This window comes from Oncorhynchus mykiss, chromosome 1, assembly GCF_057628025.1.
Source record: "Oncorhynchus mykiss isolate SJ-2025 chromosome 1, ASM5762802v1, whole genome shotgun sequence".
NCBI classification, from domain to species: Eukaryota; Metazoa; Chordata; class Actinopteri; order Salmoniformes; family Salmonidae; genus Oncorhynchus; species Oncorhynchus mykiss.
In genome coordinates, this window is record NC_143022.1 from 87,484,345 (window position 1) to 87,503,373 (window position 19,029).

General features: G+C 44.5%; 1 protein-coding gene across 1 annotated transcript in view; it reads right to left on the reverse strand.

Annotated features, from left to right (window-relative positions):
* Positions 1 to 19,029, reverse strand: part of LOC110532813 (semaphorin-4G) — a 41,565-nt gene that overhangs the window by 2,597 nt on the left and 19,939 nt on the right. Inside the window, exons 10-15 of the mRNA XM_036989962.2 lie at positions 14,827 to 14,971; positions 12,020 to 12,242; positions 11,728 to 11,843; positions 11,402 to 11,556; positions 11,012 to 11,061; positions 6,737 to 9,214 (exon numbers count right to left, since the gene is read on the reverse strand). Of these exons, the coding sequence (XP_036845857.2) occupies positions 8,079 to 9,214; positions 11,012 to 11,061; positions 11,402 to 11,556; positions 11,728 to 11,843; positions 12,020 to 12,242; positions 14,827 to 14,971 (1,825 nt within the window). The 3' untranslated portion in view covers positions 6,737 to 8,078. The remainder of the gene's footprint in view (positions 1 to 6,736; positions 9,215 to 11,011; positions 11,062 to 11,401; positions 11,557 to 11,727; positions 11,844 to 12,019; positions 12,243 to 14,826; positions 14,972 to 19,029) is intronic.

Sequence of the window (19,029 nt, forward strand, 5' to 3'; positions counted from 1 at the left end):
AAAGCATCTTAAGGCTACGTTCAACATTAGAACATTCGTAGGAGCATTGTTAAATAGTTGAGCGGTTTTCTCTGTGAGGCTGATAACTTCAGAACAAAAGTTGTCTACAAATATGAATTTGTCTTTGCAAGCGACGTATAAAAATATGCTTCAAATGAAAACTGAGATGAATTCATAAAAAAAGGCTACAGGTGTTTTCAATCATATTGAGTTCTATTTTGCTGCTTGTAGGCTACTGTCTATAATTTATCTCCATGTCTGCCATGATGTGTAGCCTTACATGTGCGCAATAATGTGCCAAATTAATAATTTTGTGCATTTTTATTGGGTAAGCATTAGAATAAGCCGCCTCAATATTTGCAACCATAGGTGGTAATATCTCTCCAGGAGCTGATCCGTCGTCAGTATTGTGGAATAACTATAATGTAAAGGAAATATTTAAATGGAGAAAGCTGACCACAGCGCTGCCTTTCTTTCGATCCTATCAGTATCGACACCTGCTCCAACAACACATTTAGCGGCCGTTCTTTAGTATGTTAAGAATGGCGCTGGAGGGGTGGGCTGCCTTTTTACAGGCTCCTAACAAACTGTGCTATTTTGTTAGTTTTTTTGCATTGTTTGTAAATAATGGAGCTGCTACAGTCTCTTATGACCGAGAGGAGTTTCTGGACATCAGAACAGCGATTACTCACCTTGAACTAGACAAATAACTTTTCTTTAATGAGTCCGACGCAAAGGATATACTGCATTCTCAAGACCAGGCCCAAATCCCCATCATTTGTGTGAAGAAACGATTAGGTTGGGGCGCCTTGTGAGAATTTGGAGGCGAGTGGGTAAACCACCACTATGATCAGTACTATTGGCCAACGTGCAATCATTGGAAAATAAACTGGATGATATACGATTAAGAATATCCTGCCAACGGGACATTAAAAACTGTAATATCTTATGTTTCACTGAGTCGTGGCTGAACGACGACACCGACAATATAGAGCTGGCTGGGTTTTCCGTACATAGGCAGGACAGGGCAGCTACGTCTGGTAAGGCGAGGTAGAGTACCTTATGATAAGCTGTAGACCACACTATCTACCAAGAGAGTTCTCATCTATATTATTCGTAGCCGTCTATTTACCACCACAGACTGATGCTGGCACTAAGATCGCACTCAATGAGCTGTATAAGGCCATAAGTAAACAAGAAAATGCTCATCCAGAGGAGGCGCTCCTAGTTGCCAGGGACTTTAATGTAGGGAAACTTAAATCAGTTTTAACTCATTTCTACCAGCATGCCACATGTGCAAACAGAGGAAAAAAATAGACTGCCTTTACTCCACACACAGAGACGCATACAAAGCTCTCCCTCGCCCTCCATTTGGCAAATCTGACCATAATTCTATCCTCCTGATTCCTGCTTACAAGCTAAAACTAAAACAGGAATTACCAGTGACTCACTCAATACGGAAGTGGTCAGATGACGCGGATGCTACACTACTGGACTGTTTTGCTAGCACAGACTGGAATATGTTACGGGATTCATCCAATGCCATTGAGGAGTATAACACCTCCGTCACTGGCTTCATCAATGAGCACATCAACGACGTCGGCCCCACTGTGACTGAATGTACAGTACCAGTCAAAAGCTTGGACACACCTATTCATTCAAGGGTTTTTCTTAATTTTTACTATTTTCTATGTTGTAGAATAATAGTGAAGAGGTCTAAACTATGAAATAACACATATGAAATCATGTAGTAACCAAAAAAGTGTTAAAACAAATGTAATGATATTTTATATTTGAGATTCTTCAAAGTAGCCACCCTTTGCAGATGAAGAGTTATTGTGCATTATTATTTATTATTGTGCTAGCGCTTGTGTGCATATGCGTGTGTCTGTACCTTTGTGTGTGTCTCTTCACAGTCCCCGCTGTTCCATAATAAGGTGCATTTTTACCTGTTTTTTAAATCTGATTTTACTGCTTGTACCAGTTACCTGATGTGGAATAGAGTTCCATGTAGTCATGGCTCTATGTAGGTATGTATGCCTCCCATAGTCTGTTCTGGACTTGGGATTGTGAAGAGACCTCTGGTGGCATGTCTTGTGGGGTATGCATGGGTGTCCAAGCTGTGTACTAGTAGTTTAAACAGTCAATGTCAACACTTCTTACAAAAACAAGTAGTGAGGAAGTCAATCTCTCTTCCACTTTGAGCCATGAGAGATTGACATGCATATCCTTAATGTTAGCTCTCCGTGTACTTTGAAGGTCCAGCCGTAGTGCCGTGTTCTGAGCCAATTGTAATTTTCCTAAGTCCCTCTTTGTGGCACCTGACCACACGACTGAACAATGGTCCAGGTGCGACAAAACTAGGGCCTGTAGGACCTGCCTTGTTGATAGTGTTGTTAAAAAGGTAGAGCAGCGCTTTATTATGGACAGACTTCTCCCCATCCTAGTTACTGTTGTATCAATATGTTTTGACCATGACAGTTTACAATCCAGGGTTACACCAATCAGTTTAGTCGTTTTGGGAGCATGCGTGGCCTACCACTTTGCAGCTGAGCTGTTATTGCTCCTAGACTTTTCCACTTCACAATAACAGCACTTACTTGGCCGCGGCAGCTTTAGCAGGGTAGAAATTTGACAAACGGACTTGTTGGAAAGGTGGCATCCTATGACTGTGCCACGTTGGAAGTCACTGAGCTCTACAGTAAGGCCATTATACTGCCACTGTTTGTCTATGGAGATTGCATGGCTGTGTACTCAACTTTATACACCTGTCAGCAACAGATGTGGCTGACATAGCTGAATCCACTATTTTGAAGGGGTGTCCACATACTTTTATATATATAGTGAAGGTGGGAGGGCATACAGGCTGTGGCCAATGTATTAATGCACAATTTGTCTAAATGGGTGATGGAAACACTTCAACCACTGCATTTGTATTCAACACTAGTTGTTTTAGGTGTGACGTCATTATGTCCAGCTGTTTTTATCCACACAAAATAGTTCAATGGAAATTCACCCTAGCAGGCAAGAGAACAGGGAGGCAGCACGAGGTGAGGGAGGAGAGAGCAGGGAGGCAGGAGACGAGGGAGAGGGAGGCAGGAGACGAGGGAGAGGGAGGCAGGAGACGAGGGAGAGGGAGGAGGAAGAAAAGATGCAGAAAAATGAAATGTGTAATTATGAGAAAAGAAGGCAAGAGAGTGAGAAAGAGAGAAATGGAGAAAGAGCATCAGATTCAAAGAGTGGTGTACATTAGTCTCACCTCCTCTCCGTTCCCTGTACCTGCAACCTTTGATGTTTTTATTCTGCTTCACTGAAATCTACCCCCTCTACTCTATCCTCTCTTCTCTACCCTCTCTACTCTACCCTCTCTTCTCTACCCTCTCTACTCTATCCTCTCTTCTCTACCCTCTCTACTCTATCCTCTCTACTCTACCCCCTCTACTCTATCCTCTCTACTCTATCCTCTATTCTCTACCCTCTCTTCTCTACCCTACCCTACCCTATCCTCTCTACTCTACCCTCTCTTCTCTACCCTACCCTACCCTACCCTATCCTCTCTTCTCTACCCTCTCTTCTCTACCCTACCCTACCCTATCCTCTCTACTCTACCCTCTCTACTCTACCCTCCCTTCTATATCCTACCCTACCCTACCCTATCCTCTCTATTATATCTTCTCTTCTCTACCCTCTCTTCTCTATCCTACCCTACCCTACCCTATCCTCTCTACTCTATCCTCTCTTCTCTACCCTCTCTACTCTATCCTCTCTACTCTACCCTCCCTTCTATATCCTACCCTACCCTATCCTCTCTATTATATCTTCTCTTCTCTACCCTCTCTTCTCTATCCTACCCTACCCTACCCTATCCTCTCTACTCTATCCTCTCTTCTCTACCCTCTCTTCTCTACCCTACCCTACCCTACCTTATCCTCTCTACTCTACCCTCTCTACTCTATCCTCTCTACTCTATCCTACCCTACCCTACCCTCTCTTCTCTACCCTCTCTTCTCTACCCTACCCTACCCTACCCTATCATCTCTACTCTATCCTCTCTTCTCTACCCTCTCTTCTCTATCCTACCCTACCCTACCCTATCCTCTCTACTCTACCCTCACTACTCTACCCTCTCTTCTATATCCTACCCTACCCTATCCTCTCTACTATATCTTCTCTTCTCTACCCTCTCTTCTCTATCCTACCCTACCCTACCCTATCCTCTCTACTCTACCCTCTCTTCTCTACCCTCTCTACTCTAGCCTACCCTATCCTCTCTACTCTACCCTCTCTTCTCTACCCTCTCTACTCTAGCCTACCCTATCCTCTCTACTCTACCCTCTCTACTCTACCCTCTCTACTCTAACCTCTCTACTCTACCCTCTCTTCTCTACCCTCTATACTCTATCCTCTCTACTCTACCCTCTCTACTCTACCCTCTCTACTCTACCCTCTCTAATCTATCCTCTCTACCATATCCTCTCTACTCTACCCTCTCTACTCTACCTTCTCTACTCTACCCTCTCTACTCTACCCTCTCTACCCTATCCTCTCTACCCTATCCTCTCTACTCTACCCTCTCTACTCTACCCTCTCTACTCTACCCTCTCTTCTCTACCCTCTCTACTCTATCCTACCCTACCCTATCCTCTCTACTCTACCCTCTCTACTCTATCCTCTCTACTCTACCCTCTCTTCTCTACCCTCTCTACTCTACCCTCTCTTCTCTACCCTACCCTACCCTATCCTCTCTACTCTACCCTCTCTTCTCTACCCTACCCTACCCTACCCTACCCTACCCTACCCTACCCTACCCTACCCTATCCTCTCTACTCTACCCTCTCTACTCTACCCTCTCTACTCTATCCTCTCTACTCTACCCTCTCTTCTCTACCCTACCCTACCCTACCCTACCCTATCCTCTCTACTCTATCCTCTCTACTCTACCCTCTCTTCTCTACCCTACTCTATCCTCTCTACTCTACCCTCTCTTCTCTACCCTACTCTATCCTCTCTACTCTACCCTCTCTACTCTACCCTCTCTACTCTAGCCTACCCTACCCTATCCTCTCTACTCTACCCTCTCTACTCTATCCTCTCTACTCTATCCTCTCTACTCTACCCTCTCTTCTCTACCCTCTCTACCCTATCCTCTCTACTCTACCCTCTCTTCTCTACCCTACCCTACCCTATCCTCTCTACTCTACCCTCTCTTCTCTACCCTACCCTACCCTACCCTACCCTATCCTCTCTACTCTACCCTCTCTACTCTACCCTCTCTACTCTATCCTCTCTACTCTACCCTCTCTACTCTACCCCCTCTACTCTATCCTACCCTCTCTACTCTATCCTCTCTACTCTACCCTCTCTTCTCTATCCTACCCTACCCTACCCTACCCTATCCTCTCTACTCTATCCTCTCTACTCTACCCTCTCTTCTCTACCCTACTCTATCCTCTCTACTCTACCCTCTCTTCTCTACCCTACTCTATCCTCTCTACTCTACCCTCTCTACTCTACCCTACCCTACCCTATCCTCTCTACTCTACCCTCTCTACTCTATCCTCTCTACTCTACCCTCTCTTCTCTACCCTCTCTACCCTATCCTCTCTACTCTACCCTCTCTTCTCTACCCTACCCTACCCTATCCTCTCTACTCTACCCTCTCTTCTCTACCCTACCCTACCCTACCCTACCCTACCCTACCCTACCCTACCCTATCCTCTCTACTCTACCCTCTCTACTCTACCCTCTCTACTCTATCCTCTCTACTCTACCCTCTCTACTCTACCCCCTCTACTCTATCCTACCCTCTCTACTCTATCCTCTCTACTCTACCCTCTCTTCTCTATCCTACCCTACCCTACCCTATCCTCTCTACTCTATCCTCTCTACTCTACCCTCTCTTCTCTACCCTACTCTATCCTCTCCACTCTACCCTCTCTTCTCTACCCTACTCTATCCTCTCTACTCTACCCTCTCTTCTCTACCCTACTCTATCCTCTCTACTCTACCCTCTCTTCTCTACCCTACTCTATCCTCTCTACTCTACCCTCTCTACTCTACCCTCTCTACTCTATCCTCTCTACTCTACCCTCTCTACCCTATCCTCTCTACTCTACCCTCTCTACTCTACCCTCTCTACTCTACCCTCTCTTCTCTACCCTACTCTATCCTCTCTACTCTACCCTCTCTACTCTACCCTCTCTTCTCTACCCTCTCTACTCTATCCTCTCTACTCTACCCTCTCTACCCTATCCTCTCTACTCTACCCTCTCTACTCTACCCTCTCTACTCTATCCTCTCTACTCTACCCTCTCTACTCTACCCTCTCTTCTCTACCCTACCCTACCCTACCCTATCCTCTCTACTCTACCCTCTCTACTCTATCCTCTCTACTCTACCCTCTCTACCCTGCCCTACTCTACCCTCTCTATCTTACCCTCTCTACTCTACCCTCTCTACTCTACCCTCTCTTCTCTAGTCTACCCTCTCTACTCTACCCTCTCTTCTCTATCCTACCCTACCCTACCCTACCCTCTCTTTGGCACAACCAACACTCAAAGAAAAGAGGAAAACATACTAGACAGAGTTCCCCTGGATGTCACTATCTGGCCACGATATCTGTCTGTCTGCCTGTCTGTCTGCCTGTCTGTCTGCCTGTCTGTCAGCCTGTCTGTCTGCCTGGCTGCCTGTCTGTAGAACCAACCAACTGCCAGAAAACAAAACTTAGCCTGGTTACCTCAGGTGTACATGATGTCTGGTCCTCTGTGGCCGAGCTGTGATGTCGTGGTAGAGCTCAGACCTATTTTCCAACCATAGTTCAGACCCATTAGGTTGGGGTTGGATAGGAGACAGCAGTGTATGGATTCTGGTAATCCATTGGCTCCTACTCAGATGGGGTTGAATCTCTCATATTCCTGATGTGTTTGTATTGAGTTGAGTAGATAATAACCAGGGAATGTCTGAAGGAAACGGCATTTACATTTCACTATAACGGTTAATAGTGTCCAATTTCCTATTACACAAAAATTATGTACAAAGGGTATTTTCATTGGATTACTCTCTCTGTCTGGGGTTAAGAGTTGATATGTGTTAATAATATTACTTAAATTTGGTTATTACATTTTGTGTTACCATTGTAATCAATGTTCACATAATTTACAAACTTCTAAGAATAAAAACACATTTTGCCCTCAATGTCCAATATGAAACCAGCTACAAAGGTGTAGAGCACAACATCTTAAAACACGTCTGGTCTCTCCTTTGGACAGCTGCCTCCATTTAAAAACCAAAAAAGTCAAGTCATTGTCACACTTCACAAGAACTCATATTCCCGTGAGCCTCTTCTTCTTCCTCCTCTTCTTCCTTGTTATCATGGGCTGTGTTGAGACTTCCAGGGTCCCTGTCCCTCGTGTCCTGCCCAGCGAGGAGCCTTAATCTGGGGCTGAGATTTGAGGCCTGCCCCTTGAATCACCCCCCCCAGGGCTCATCTTTTATTGATCCAGACTGAGGTGTATTGACTGGAGCTGGGTTAGGTCTAGCCTGTTGATCTCTGCTGAGCTGGGGTAGGTCTAGCCTGCTGAGCTCTGCTGAGCTGGGGTAGGTCTAGCCTGCTGAGCTCTGCTGAGCTGGGGTAGGTCTAGCCTGCTGAGCTCTGCTGAGCTGGGGTAGGTTCTCTCTGTCTCTCTTATGTGTGTACTCACTGTAACCCATGGCTTGGGGTGTCAAACAGGGGATAGCGATAGGGGGGCCGAATAGTTTGCAGAAATAGTTTATTTTGAAACACAGTTGATACTTCAACCAGATGTGTGTCCCTTTATTACGTCCAAAAAACGTAAGCAGGACATCTCCTTCTCTCATAATTCAGTCCAGGCTAGTTTAAAAACATTTTACTCTGTGAGCAGCATGGGTCATCTTCAAAGGATCTCTACTGCACTCTGTTTTGGGCCACCAATGGCCACTCACTGATGTACGTTGCTTTGGATAAAAGCGTCTGCTAAATGGACACTATTAGTGGGTCCAGTTCAGTCCTCCCACCACAGGGGGAGCTACCTCCCGGACACAGAGAGGTGTTCCCTCTACTACAGAGAGCTCTCGTTCGGTTTTGGCAGCAGCTGCGTGTGCTTCCTCTTCTCCAGAATCGTGTTGAGTTCCTCAGTGAAGGAGCGGCAGAGAGGGGAGCTGCTCTCCGCCTCACTCTGTCTTAACAACATGTAGCTTTTACCGTGCATCCTCCGCAAGACGCTGGGTAACGTCGCCGATAGGCCGTTGGGGCTGGGGAAGTCTTGCAAGTCACACTCTGATTGGTTGAGGGGGGTGTGGGGGGTCTGAGTGGGCGGGGGGAGAGGGGGGGCAGGGGGAGGTGGGTCCTTGTTGGGGGACGGCTGGCCCTCTCTCGGGACGATCTGGAGGAAGCCCCCTTTGTGCGTGTCACCGTTCCCCGGTTGTTGGGAGACGCCGTTACCATTACAGATCCCTTTCCCATTACAGTGGCTGGAGATGGTCTTGAGATCCAGGTGGGCGGAGCTACTGTGGCGTTTCTGCTGCTGCTTCCTGTGTTTCCTCTTCCTGTCCGTGTGATTGGCAGAGGCGGCGGCGGCGGCGGCAGCGCGGAGAGAGTACTTCCCCCTGTGGCTGCCCCGCAGACAGAAGCCAAGGTAGAGGAGGACCACGGTGAGAACCAGACACAGACCTCCTAGGATGGTGATCAAGGACAGGTACATAGCCTCCATGCTCCTGGGGGAGAGCAGCTCCGAGGTGGGGGGGGGAGGGGCTGGGGCAGAGGGTGGCAGCTCTGAGGTGGGGGGGAGAGGGGCCGGGGCAGAGGGTGGCAGGGGTCTCTCAGAGGAGGGGGGTGAAGGGTGGAAGAGCGGGGTGAGGGGAGGAGGAGGGGGGTAGTAGGGATGGTCTTGGGATTGGTCGACGGGTGGGGGAGGGGTGTGTGGCATATCTAGACGTACCGTCACAGAGTACTTAACCACAGCAACTCGGACACCGTTCTCGAGGGCGTGGCAGGTGTACTCGCCGCTCTGCTCCGGTTGGGACTCGATGACCAGGAGGCCGTCGGTGCCCACCCTGAAGCCAGACTCCAGGCCATAGCCCTGCAGCTCTGACCCGTCCAGAGTCCACACTGGGGTTGCCAGATTGGAGCTAATTTCACACTGGAGCAGCACGTCATCTCCCACCATTACAGACCGGCTCCGGTGCTGGACCGGCTCTGAAAGAATGGCAACCCACATACAAAATTAATATCTTGTCACAATAAGACTGTGATATACTGTAATGGACCTCAGAACAGTTATTAAGACTCATATACTGTTATAGACCTCAGAACAGTTAATAAGACTGATACACTGTTATAGACCTCAGAACAGTTATTAAGACTCATATACTGTTATAGACCTCAGAACAGTTAATAAGACTGATACACTGTTATAGACCTCAGAACAGTTAATAAGACTGATACACTGTTATAGACCTCAGAACAGTTAATAAGACTGATACACTGTTATAGACCTCAGAACAGTTAATAAGACTGATACACTGTTATAGAGCTCAGAACAGTTAATAAGACTGATACACTGTTATAGACCTCAGAACAGTTATTAAGACTGATACACTGTTATAGACCTCAGAACAGTTAATAAGACTGATACACTGTTATAGACCTCAGAACAGTTAATAAGACTGATACACTGTTATAGACCTCAGAACAATTAATAAGACTGATACACTGTTATAGACCTCAGAACAGTTAATAAGACTGATACACTGTTATAGACCTCAGAACAGACACTAAAGGCCCCTAAGACCAGCGATTCTCAACTGGTGGGTTGTGACGTGCGGTTTTGTGTGGGTCGAGGGTGTCTGAGTAAAAAAATAAATAAATAAGATTGTTTTAATATATAAAACAATACTCCAGTCTGAACGTCAACGACTTATTACAGGTAGACAGTGTGTAGAAATTATTTTTATTTATTTATTTTTATTTAACCTTTATTTAACTAGGTCAGTTAAGAACAAATTCTTATTTACAATGACAACCTACCCTGGCCAAACCCGGACGACGCTGGGCCAATTGTGCGCTGCCCTATGATGATAATGAAATGAGATTTTTTCATATAATTTCAATTCTGAAAGGTTTTCCTTCAATCACAGTATCTTCAATATAAAGCTATTAGCAGCACTTTGTTGATTGATTTTATGGTCTCAAACAAGTGAGTTTATTAACATTATTAATCAAGACTATGGGCAAAATGTAATTACTGACAATGAAAGAGGTGGAAATGTTGATACCTTGTCATATACTGTAATTGCTACATTTACATTTATAGCATAAAACGTTTTTCCTGATTGTATTTTGGTGATATTTTTCGCGATGCAAATATTGGGTCCCAAACTGCATATATGACTCTAAAATCATTGGTGCATGAAAAAAACATTATGTTATATTCTCTCATATGAACATAAATGCTAAAAAGTATTTTCTAACTTCTTAGTATGTGAAGTATAATGTAAAGTAAATTTGACTATAGATGCTATGAAAATGAGGATGCTGCATAATCAACCTCTAAATATTTATTCTAACAATTTGATGGTATTTCTGCATATTCTAACTATAGATTTCCTTTCATCATTCAGTGTGCAGAATCACCTTGAAACCATCCTACTTTATCTTCAAGGTGGGAAGGATTTGACTAAACTATAAACAATGTAATCTTTGCTAGCCATATAAAATCCATGTATTATTACTACTATAGTGAGACCAGTGTCTAGTCCTAACCCTACTAATATCATTGCTGTCTGTCTGTCTGTCTGTCTGTCTGTCTGTCTGTCTGTCTGTCTGTCTGTCTGTCTGTCTGTCTGTCTGTCTCTGTCTGTCTGTCTGTCTGTCTGTCTGTCTGTCTGTCTGTCTGTCTGTCTGTCTGTCTGTCTGTCTGTCTGTCTGTCTGTCTGTCTGTCTGGTCTGGTCTGGTCTGGTCTGGTCTGGTCTGGTCTGTCTGTATGTATGTACCGTTATCACATCCTCTGTTCCCATACAGGACGTCCTGGGTCAGGTTAGACCTGAGGAGAGGAGTAGACGCTGTTAGCCTGTCATCAATTACACACACACACACACACACACACACACACACACACACACACACACACACTGCATTATCCCCACAAATGTTGCATTATCCCCCACCCATGCTGCATTACACCCCCCCCCCCACACACACAGCATCACCCCCACAGCATTACCCCTTCCCCACCCACTGCATTATCCCCCACACACCCACTGCATTACCCCCACATACATACTGCATTACCCCCCACACGCAACACACTGCATTACCCCTTCCCCCCACCACACACAGTGCATTAACCCCCCCCCCACCCCCCCACCCAGCCACACTCTCACCTGTCAGTCTGTGCTGTGATATCCAAACAGTCCTGTCCATCCCAGCCACAGTAAGGGTCCCGGGAGAAGATACAGTCGTAACAAGAATTGTACCTATTGCAGGTGGAGAGGGGAAGCTGGACCACACCAGAAGGAGAACCTACATACACACTCATCTAGAGGATGGAGGGAGGGAGGGTATGTTGAGGCTTGTGTTATTGAAAATATCCTTGAATTAGAAGATCACTAAACAAAACAAACCTTGATATTATTGTTTGTGAGAGACAGAGAGACAGAGAGAGAGAGAGTCCGTGCATGTGCCTGCCTGTCCGTTTGTGAGTGTGTACCTGTGTATGTGAAATAACCAGGCTATCCACACGCTGTGGTTGGTCAAACAGCTGTAGCTCCTCTATAATGTGTAGATGACCCCTGACCTCTACAGCTCTGTGCAGCCAGCCATCGTCTGGAACAGGAGACAGTTACAGGGTCACAACACACACACACAAACACATACAATGGGATGTACTGTACATGTGGTTTGAAGTCTGTTCCATGACTTTACTGGGATGACAAAAACACACAGCTTAAAGCTTGTACAGCCACCCCCCGAGACACCCCCTCATAACCCCCCACACAAACCTGTGCCCATGAAGAGTAAATGGTAGTTCTGCCCGTCCAGCCCCTCCACCCTGTGAGCCACCAGCTGGGTGTAGTCTGTTGTCCTCCTGAACAAAAGGGGGCGCTGCTCTGTAGACATGACCTGCTGGGACATCAGAGGGTGTCTCCTCACAAAGTTCAGCATGTCGTCTGGCAGGGAGGTGGAGGAGTTTATACCTCTGGATCTCAACTGGTCTGTAATACACTGGAGGCATGAGGGAAGAGGGGGTGAGAAGGATTCATCCTGTTTGAAATAAGGCACTAAAGTAGAAATTAACTTAATGTCCTGAATATAACGAGTTATGTTTAGTGCAAATCCAACACAACACATCACTGAGTACCACTCTTCATATTTTCAAGCATGGTGGTGGCTGCATCATGTTATGAGTATGCTTGTTATTGGCAAGGACTAGGGAGATTTGTATGATAAAAAAAAAACAGAATAGAGCTAAGCACAGTCAAATCCTAGAGGAAAACATGGTTCAGTCTGCTTTCCAACAGACACTGGGAGACAAATTCACCTTTCAGCAGGACAATAACCTAAAACACAGGGCCAAATCTACACTGGAGTTGCTTACTAAGACAACATTGAATGTTCCTGAGTAGCTTAGTTACAGTTTTGACTTAAATCGGCGTGAAAATCTATGGCAAGACTTGGAAATGTCTGTCTAGCAATGATCAACAGGGTATTATTGTACAATCCAGGTAAGAAAAGCTCTTAGAGACTTACCTAGAGACTTACTTAGAGACTTACCTAGAAAGACTCACTGTAACCACTGCCAAAGGTGATTCTAACATATATTGACTCAGGGGTGTGAATACTTACGTAAATTAATTAAATTAGATATTTATTTGTTTTCTTTTCAAAAGAATCTGCAAAAATGTCTGAAAACATGTTGACTTTGTAATTATCAGGTTGTGTGTAGATGGGTGACAAAAAACATACATTTAATCCATGTTGAATTCAGGCTGTAAAACAACAACATAATATATGTTTTTATTTATTTAACCTTTATTTAACTAGGCAAGTCAGATAAGAACAAATTCTTATTTACAATGTCAGCCTACCAAAAGGCAAAAGGCCTCCTGCGGGGATGGGGGCTGGGATTAAAAACAAATCAAATATAAATATAGAACAAAACACACATCACGACAAGAGAGACAACACTACATAGACAACAACATAGCATGGCAGCAACACAACATGACAACAACATGGTAGCAACACAACATGGCAGCAGCACAACATGGTAGCAGCACTAAACAGGGTATAAAGATTATTGGGCACGGACAACAGCACAAAGGGTAAGAAGGTAGAGACAACAATACATCACACAAAACAGCCACAACTGTCAGTAAGAGTGTCCATGATTCAGTCTTTGAATGAAGAGATTGAGATAAAACTGTCCAGTTTGAGTGTTTGTTGCAGCTCGTTCCAGTCGCTAGCTGCAGCGAACTGAAAAGAGGAGCGACCCAGGGATGTGTGTGCTTTGGGGACCTTTAACAGAATGTGACTGGCAGAACGGGTGTTGTATGTGGAGGATGAGAGTTGCAGTAGATATCTCAGATAGGGGGGAGTGAGGCCTAAGAGGGTTTTATAAATAAGCATCAACCAGTGGGCCTTGCGATGGGTTTACAGAGAGGACCAGTTTACAGAGGAGTATAGAGTGCAGTGATGTGTCCTATAAGGAGCATTGGTGGCAAATCTGATGTCCGAATGGTAAAGAACATGTAAAGGGGGGTGAATACTTTCTGAAGGCTCAGTATATATTTGATCATTATATTATATATTATGGGTGGGTGGGAGGGTGGATAGATAGATGGATAGAGAGAGATGAGTGGGCGATATAGCCCTCCCTTATAGTATAGCAGGTGGGTTCAGAGTTTACAGTATACAAGACAAACCCTCATTGAGTTTATAGTTCATAGTTTATAGTAGGCCACTATGAGTTGAATTTGGTGTGTGTATCCGTGTAGACTGCTTATCTCTCTCCACCTGACTAAGGCTACAACTTCTTTAACTTTGTCCTCTGTGAGATTACTTTCCCAACTCTGATAAGAGGCATTGACACTGTCACTACAGTTAAGACCCGGAACCGTCCTCTCTACCTCATTTTACAGCTAGACCCGGAGAGTGGGAATAAAGCTTTTCAATGTTGAAACAACACTACTGTAGATCACGACTCCTCTCCTTAATGAAGTCATGACTTTGTAGCCCATAATAAGCCATCACAACCGTTGTCAAGACTTGGCCCGGTGATAATCGCCATGGAAATGGCTTTCAATGACATAAGCTCGTTCTGTTTGATCCTCATCGAAGTAGCTGCCACGTAGTTCTATAATCTCTTTCCATCTCTCCTTCCCAGTTTACCCTCTGTTTTTTACTCTGCTTTTATAAATCTCTCTCTCTCTCTCTCTCTCTCTCTCTCTCTCTCTCTCTCTCTCTCTCTCTCTCTCTCTCTCTCTCTGTCTCTCTGTCTCTCTGTCTCTCTTTCTCTCTTTCTCTCTCTCTCTCTCTCTCTCTCTCTCTCTCTCTCTCTGTCTCTCTCTCTCGCTCTCTTTCTCTCTTTCTCTCTCTCTCTCTCTGTCTCTGTCTCTTTCTGTCTGTCTCTCTCTCTCTCTCGCTCTCTTTCTCTCTTTCTTTCTTTCTTTCTCTCTCTCAATATATTGGATGTTGGGATGCTGAGGATAAAGGGGATAGAGAGCAACTTAGAAGAACTGACAGGGCCTGTTATACAGGAGTCCGCTTGGACAGCAAAAGATCAAGTGTTTGTGTGTGTGATACTCACTGATCCAGGTCGTGGGTCAGGGACCTTTCCAGTGTACTCGCTCCCCTCGGCTCCAGAGTCCTGATTCTCCATGTAGGGCCCGTCAAAGACCCTTTGGACCTCAGACAGAGAGAACCGGCACACTGCTGATATCTTCACGTTCTTCCTATAGTACACACACACACACACCAAGATGTTGATATGACCTCATGAAACTCTGGGGGCAGTATTTCATTTTTGGATGAAAAACGTTCCCGTTTTAAACAAGATATTTTGTCACAAAAAGATGCTCGACTATGCATATAATTGACAGCTTTGGAAAGAAAACACTCTGACGTTTCCAAAACTGCAAAGATATTGTCTGTGAGTGCCACAGAACTAATGCTACAGGCGAAACCAAGATGAAATTTCATACAGGAAGTGAGCCAGATTTTTGAGGCGCTGTGTACCAATGTCTCCTTATATGGCTGTGAATGCGCAAGGAGAGAGCCTACACTTTCTGTCGTTTCCCCAAGGTGTTTGCAGCATTGTGACGTATTTGTAGGCATATCATTGGAAAATTGACCATAAGAGACTACATTTACCAGGTGTCCGCTGGGTGTCCTCCGTCGAAACTATTGCGCAATCTCCAGGTGCGCGCATTTTTTCCATTTTGAAGAGAGGAGAAACCAAACTGCCAGGAGTGACTTATCATCGCATAGATATGTGAAAAACACCTTGAGGATTGATTCTAAACAACGTTTGCCATGTTTCTGTCGATATTATGGAGTTAATTTGGAAAAAAGTTCGGTGTTGTAATGACTGAATTTTCGTTTTTTTTTCTCAGCCAAACATGAAGAACAAAACGGACCGATTTCTCCTACACACATAATCTTTTTGGGAAAACTGAACATTTGCTATCTAACTGAGAGTCTCCTCATTGAAAACATCTGAAGTTCTTCAAAGGTAAATGATTTTATTTGAATGCTTTTCTTGTTTTTGTGAAAATGTTGCATGCTGAATGCCAGGCTTAATGCTATGCTAGCTATCAATACCCTTACACAAATGCTTGTTTAGCTATGGTTCAAAAGCATATTTAGAAAATCTGAGATGACAGTGTTGTTAACAAAAGGCTAAGCTTGAGAGCAAATATATTTATTTCATTTCATTTGCGATTTTCATGAATAGTTAACGTTGCGTTATGGTAATGAGCTTGAGTCTATTAATAGGATCCCGGATCCGGGTTTGCTCGTCGCAACTGGTTAAACGGTTTAGGATACCCCACATAAAAACAATGGGCTTTCACTTTTTGGTCTAAGTCACTAAATGAAGAATAAAAATAAAAAATATTGGAGAGAAGGTTACTCTGCCTGCAGCCTCTGAAGGGAAGTAAGATATGTGCAGTTAGAGGAAACATAATGTGACCTTTTTCCCTTCAGCATATCAAATGTTTGTCTGGTCACAGAGGTCTTTGGACTTTGGGAGGTCATGAATAGACTGAACAACGACCACTTCTCTACATCTTTACATGTAACTTATTTAGTGGGTGCACTTACGCAGAGAGACTTAGTCAGTGCAGTCCAGTTTAAGGTAGACAACCACATGACAACCACATATCAAAGTGAAAATGTACTCTTCTCCTGAGTTGGTAGAAAGTCATGATAATGAAGCTTCATTTGAAACTCTTACTTTTGTGGTTATTTTGTCGTGATGCATGCAGAGGTTAAGCGGAGTGTACCATGTGTACACCACCGTACCCTTAGGGGGTTGACCGTAATGTACCTTTCTAATGGACAATGCAGACTGAGGCTATGCAGATACTTTGCCCTTTCCTGACATTGTAGATAATGTACACTGTGTCACACCTCCAGATCACTATGTTTAAGAAACTAATGCTATTTGAACCCAGGTCTGGTGAAGAGGTAACAGTGACTGTTCCCATCCACAAGAATTCCTAGGTTTCTCCGGGACATGGTCTGTAAACACTACAGAACTCAAGAGGAGAGAACAACACGTCACACTGATACAATAGTAAACACCTCTCTGTCCATCTGGATTTATTCATTGACTCACTCACTCACTCACTCACACACTCACACACACACACACACACACACACACACACACACACACACACACACACACACACACACGTCAGCCAGAACAGCAGCAGTAAACCTTAAATGTTACCATAGCGACAGCTAAAATAGATCAGAGACTCATGTAGCAGAGTTGAAAGGAATGATAGAGAGAGGAGAGAGAGAGAAAGAGGGAGAGAGAGAGGAGGAGACAGAGAGGAGAGAGAATGAGCGAGTGAAGAGAGAGAGAAGAGAAAGAGAGACAGGAGAGGGTGAGAGGAGAGAGGGAAAGAGAGCAAGGAGAGAGAGAGAGAGAGAGAGAGAGAGCAGGGGGTGTGGGTGACAAAGAGAAATGTTCAAAGCTAATCAAGAGAAGTTGTATGTATCCTCTGACAATTAAAAAGGGAGGGAGAGAGAGAGAGAGAGAGGTGGTGAGAGAGAGAGAGAGGTGGAGAGAGAGGGAGAGAGAGAGGTGGAGAGAGAGGGAGAGAAAATGAGAAGAGTGTGGGTGTGAAGGACAAGAGAAGGTATAGGTGGGAGAGAAGAGCAGGAGAGTTAAACAAAATAAGGAATGGGGCCCCCAAATAGAGAGGGGGAGGTTGGTGACCAGAGCTGAGCTACTACAGGTAACTACCAAAATAAAGGAAACACTTGAGTAAATGAGGGATACAAAGTATATTGAAAGCAGGTGCTCCCATACAGGTGTGGTTCCTGAGTTAATTAAAAACCTCTTCAGTCTACCCCCTCCTTTTTTGAACATTCTGTTAAAAATCGCGCAACATTTCAGCGTCCTGCTACTCATGCCAGGAATATAGTTTATGCATATGATTAGTATGTGTGGATAGAAAACACTCTGAAGTTTCTAAAACTGGTTACATAACGTCTGTGACTATAACAGAACGTGAACAGCAAGCGAAATCCCAAGAAAAACCTGGTCACAAAAACCACAGAAAAGTATTAATCCGCCAGTCTCTGAATTGTTTATTGCAAGCAAAAATATATAGCAGGGAGCTTGCAGTTCCTACAACTTCCACACGATGTCGTGTGGAACGTCATTTTCATTGACAAAAATACTTTGTGTAATGACAAATAGATCCTTCATTCCGTCAGGCATACAGCAATCGATTTTGGAAGAGAGACAAAGGACATCGTTTTCTTGAGTAGCTGCTATTGAATACAGATCGCCCAGTGATCAATTTGATCGCTTATTAACGTTTACAAATACCTAAAGTTGGGTTACAAAAGTAGGTTGAAGTGTTTTGTCAAAGAATATAGGCAACTTATATAATTTTAAAAAATGACGTTGCGTGTTGGAAGGGAGCTTTTTTCCTGAACCAGACAGGCTATACAAATGGATATTTTGGGCATACATGGACGGATTTAATCGGGAAGAAGACCCAATTGTGATGTTTATGGAACATATAGGAGTGCCAACATAGAATATCATCAAAGGTAATGAATGTTATATATTTTATTTCTGCGTTTTGTGTAGCGCCGGCTACGCTAACTCTTTTGTTTACGTCCCCTTCAGGTATATTGGGGTGTTGCATGCTATCAGATAATAGCTTCTCATGCTTTCGCCGAAAAGCATTTTAAAAATCTGACTTGTTGGCTAGATTCACAACGAGTGTAGCTTTAATTCAATACCCTACATGTGTGTTTTAATGAACGTTTGAGTTTTAACGAGTACATTTAGCATTTAGCGTAGTGCATTTGCATTTCCAGGTGTCTAGATGAGACATCTGCGTCTCAGGTAGGAGCAAGAGGTTTAAGCAATTAAAATCCCATGATGCTTAAGATCAGGTATAGAAATGACCAGTTGCCCATTATTTTGGCTATCAAGTCTAGAAGGAGAGATCTCAGTGACTTTGAAAGAGGAGTCTCAACCCAACTAAACATTTATGGAAGATTCAGGAGCGGCACCTGACACAGCGTTTTCCACCACCATCAACAAAACACCAAATGTGACTCAGGAAGCTCGCATGTAACTATTTCACAGGAGAGTCATTTGAACGTTTATTGTTTATACATTTTTATATTAAAATGTGTTTTTGGGCAGAAATGCCTTCTGGGCCTCCCGGGTCAGCCAGTGGTCTAGGGCACTGCATCGCAGCGCTAGCTGTGCCACCAGAGACTCTGGGTTCGCGCCCAGGCTCTGTCGCAGCCA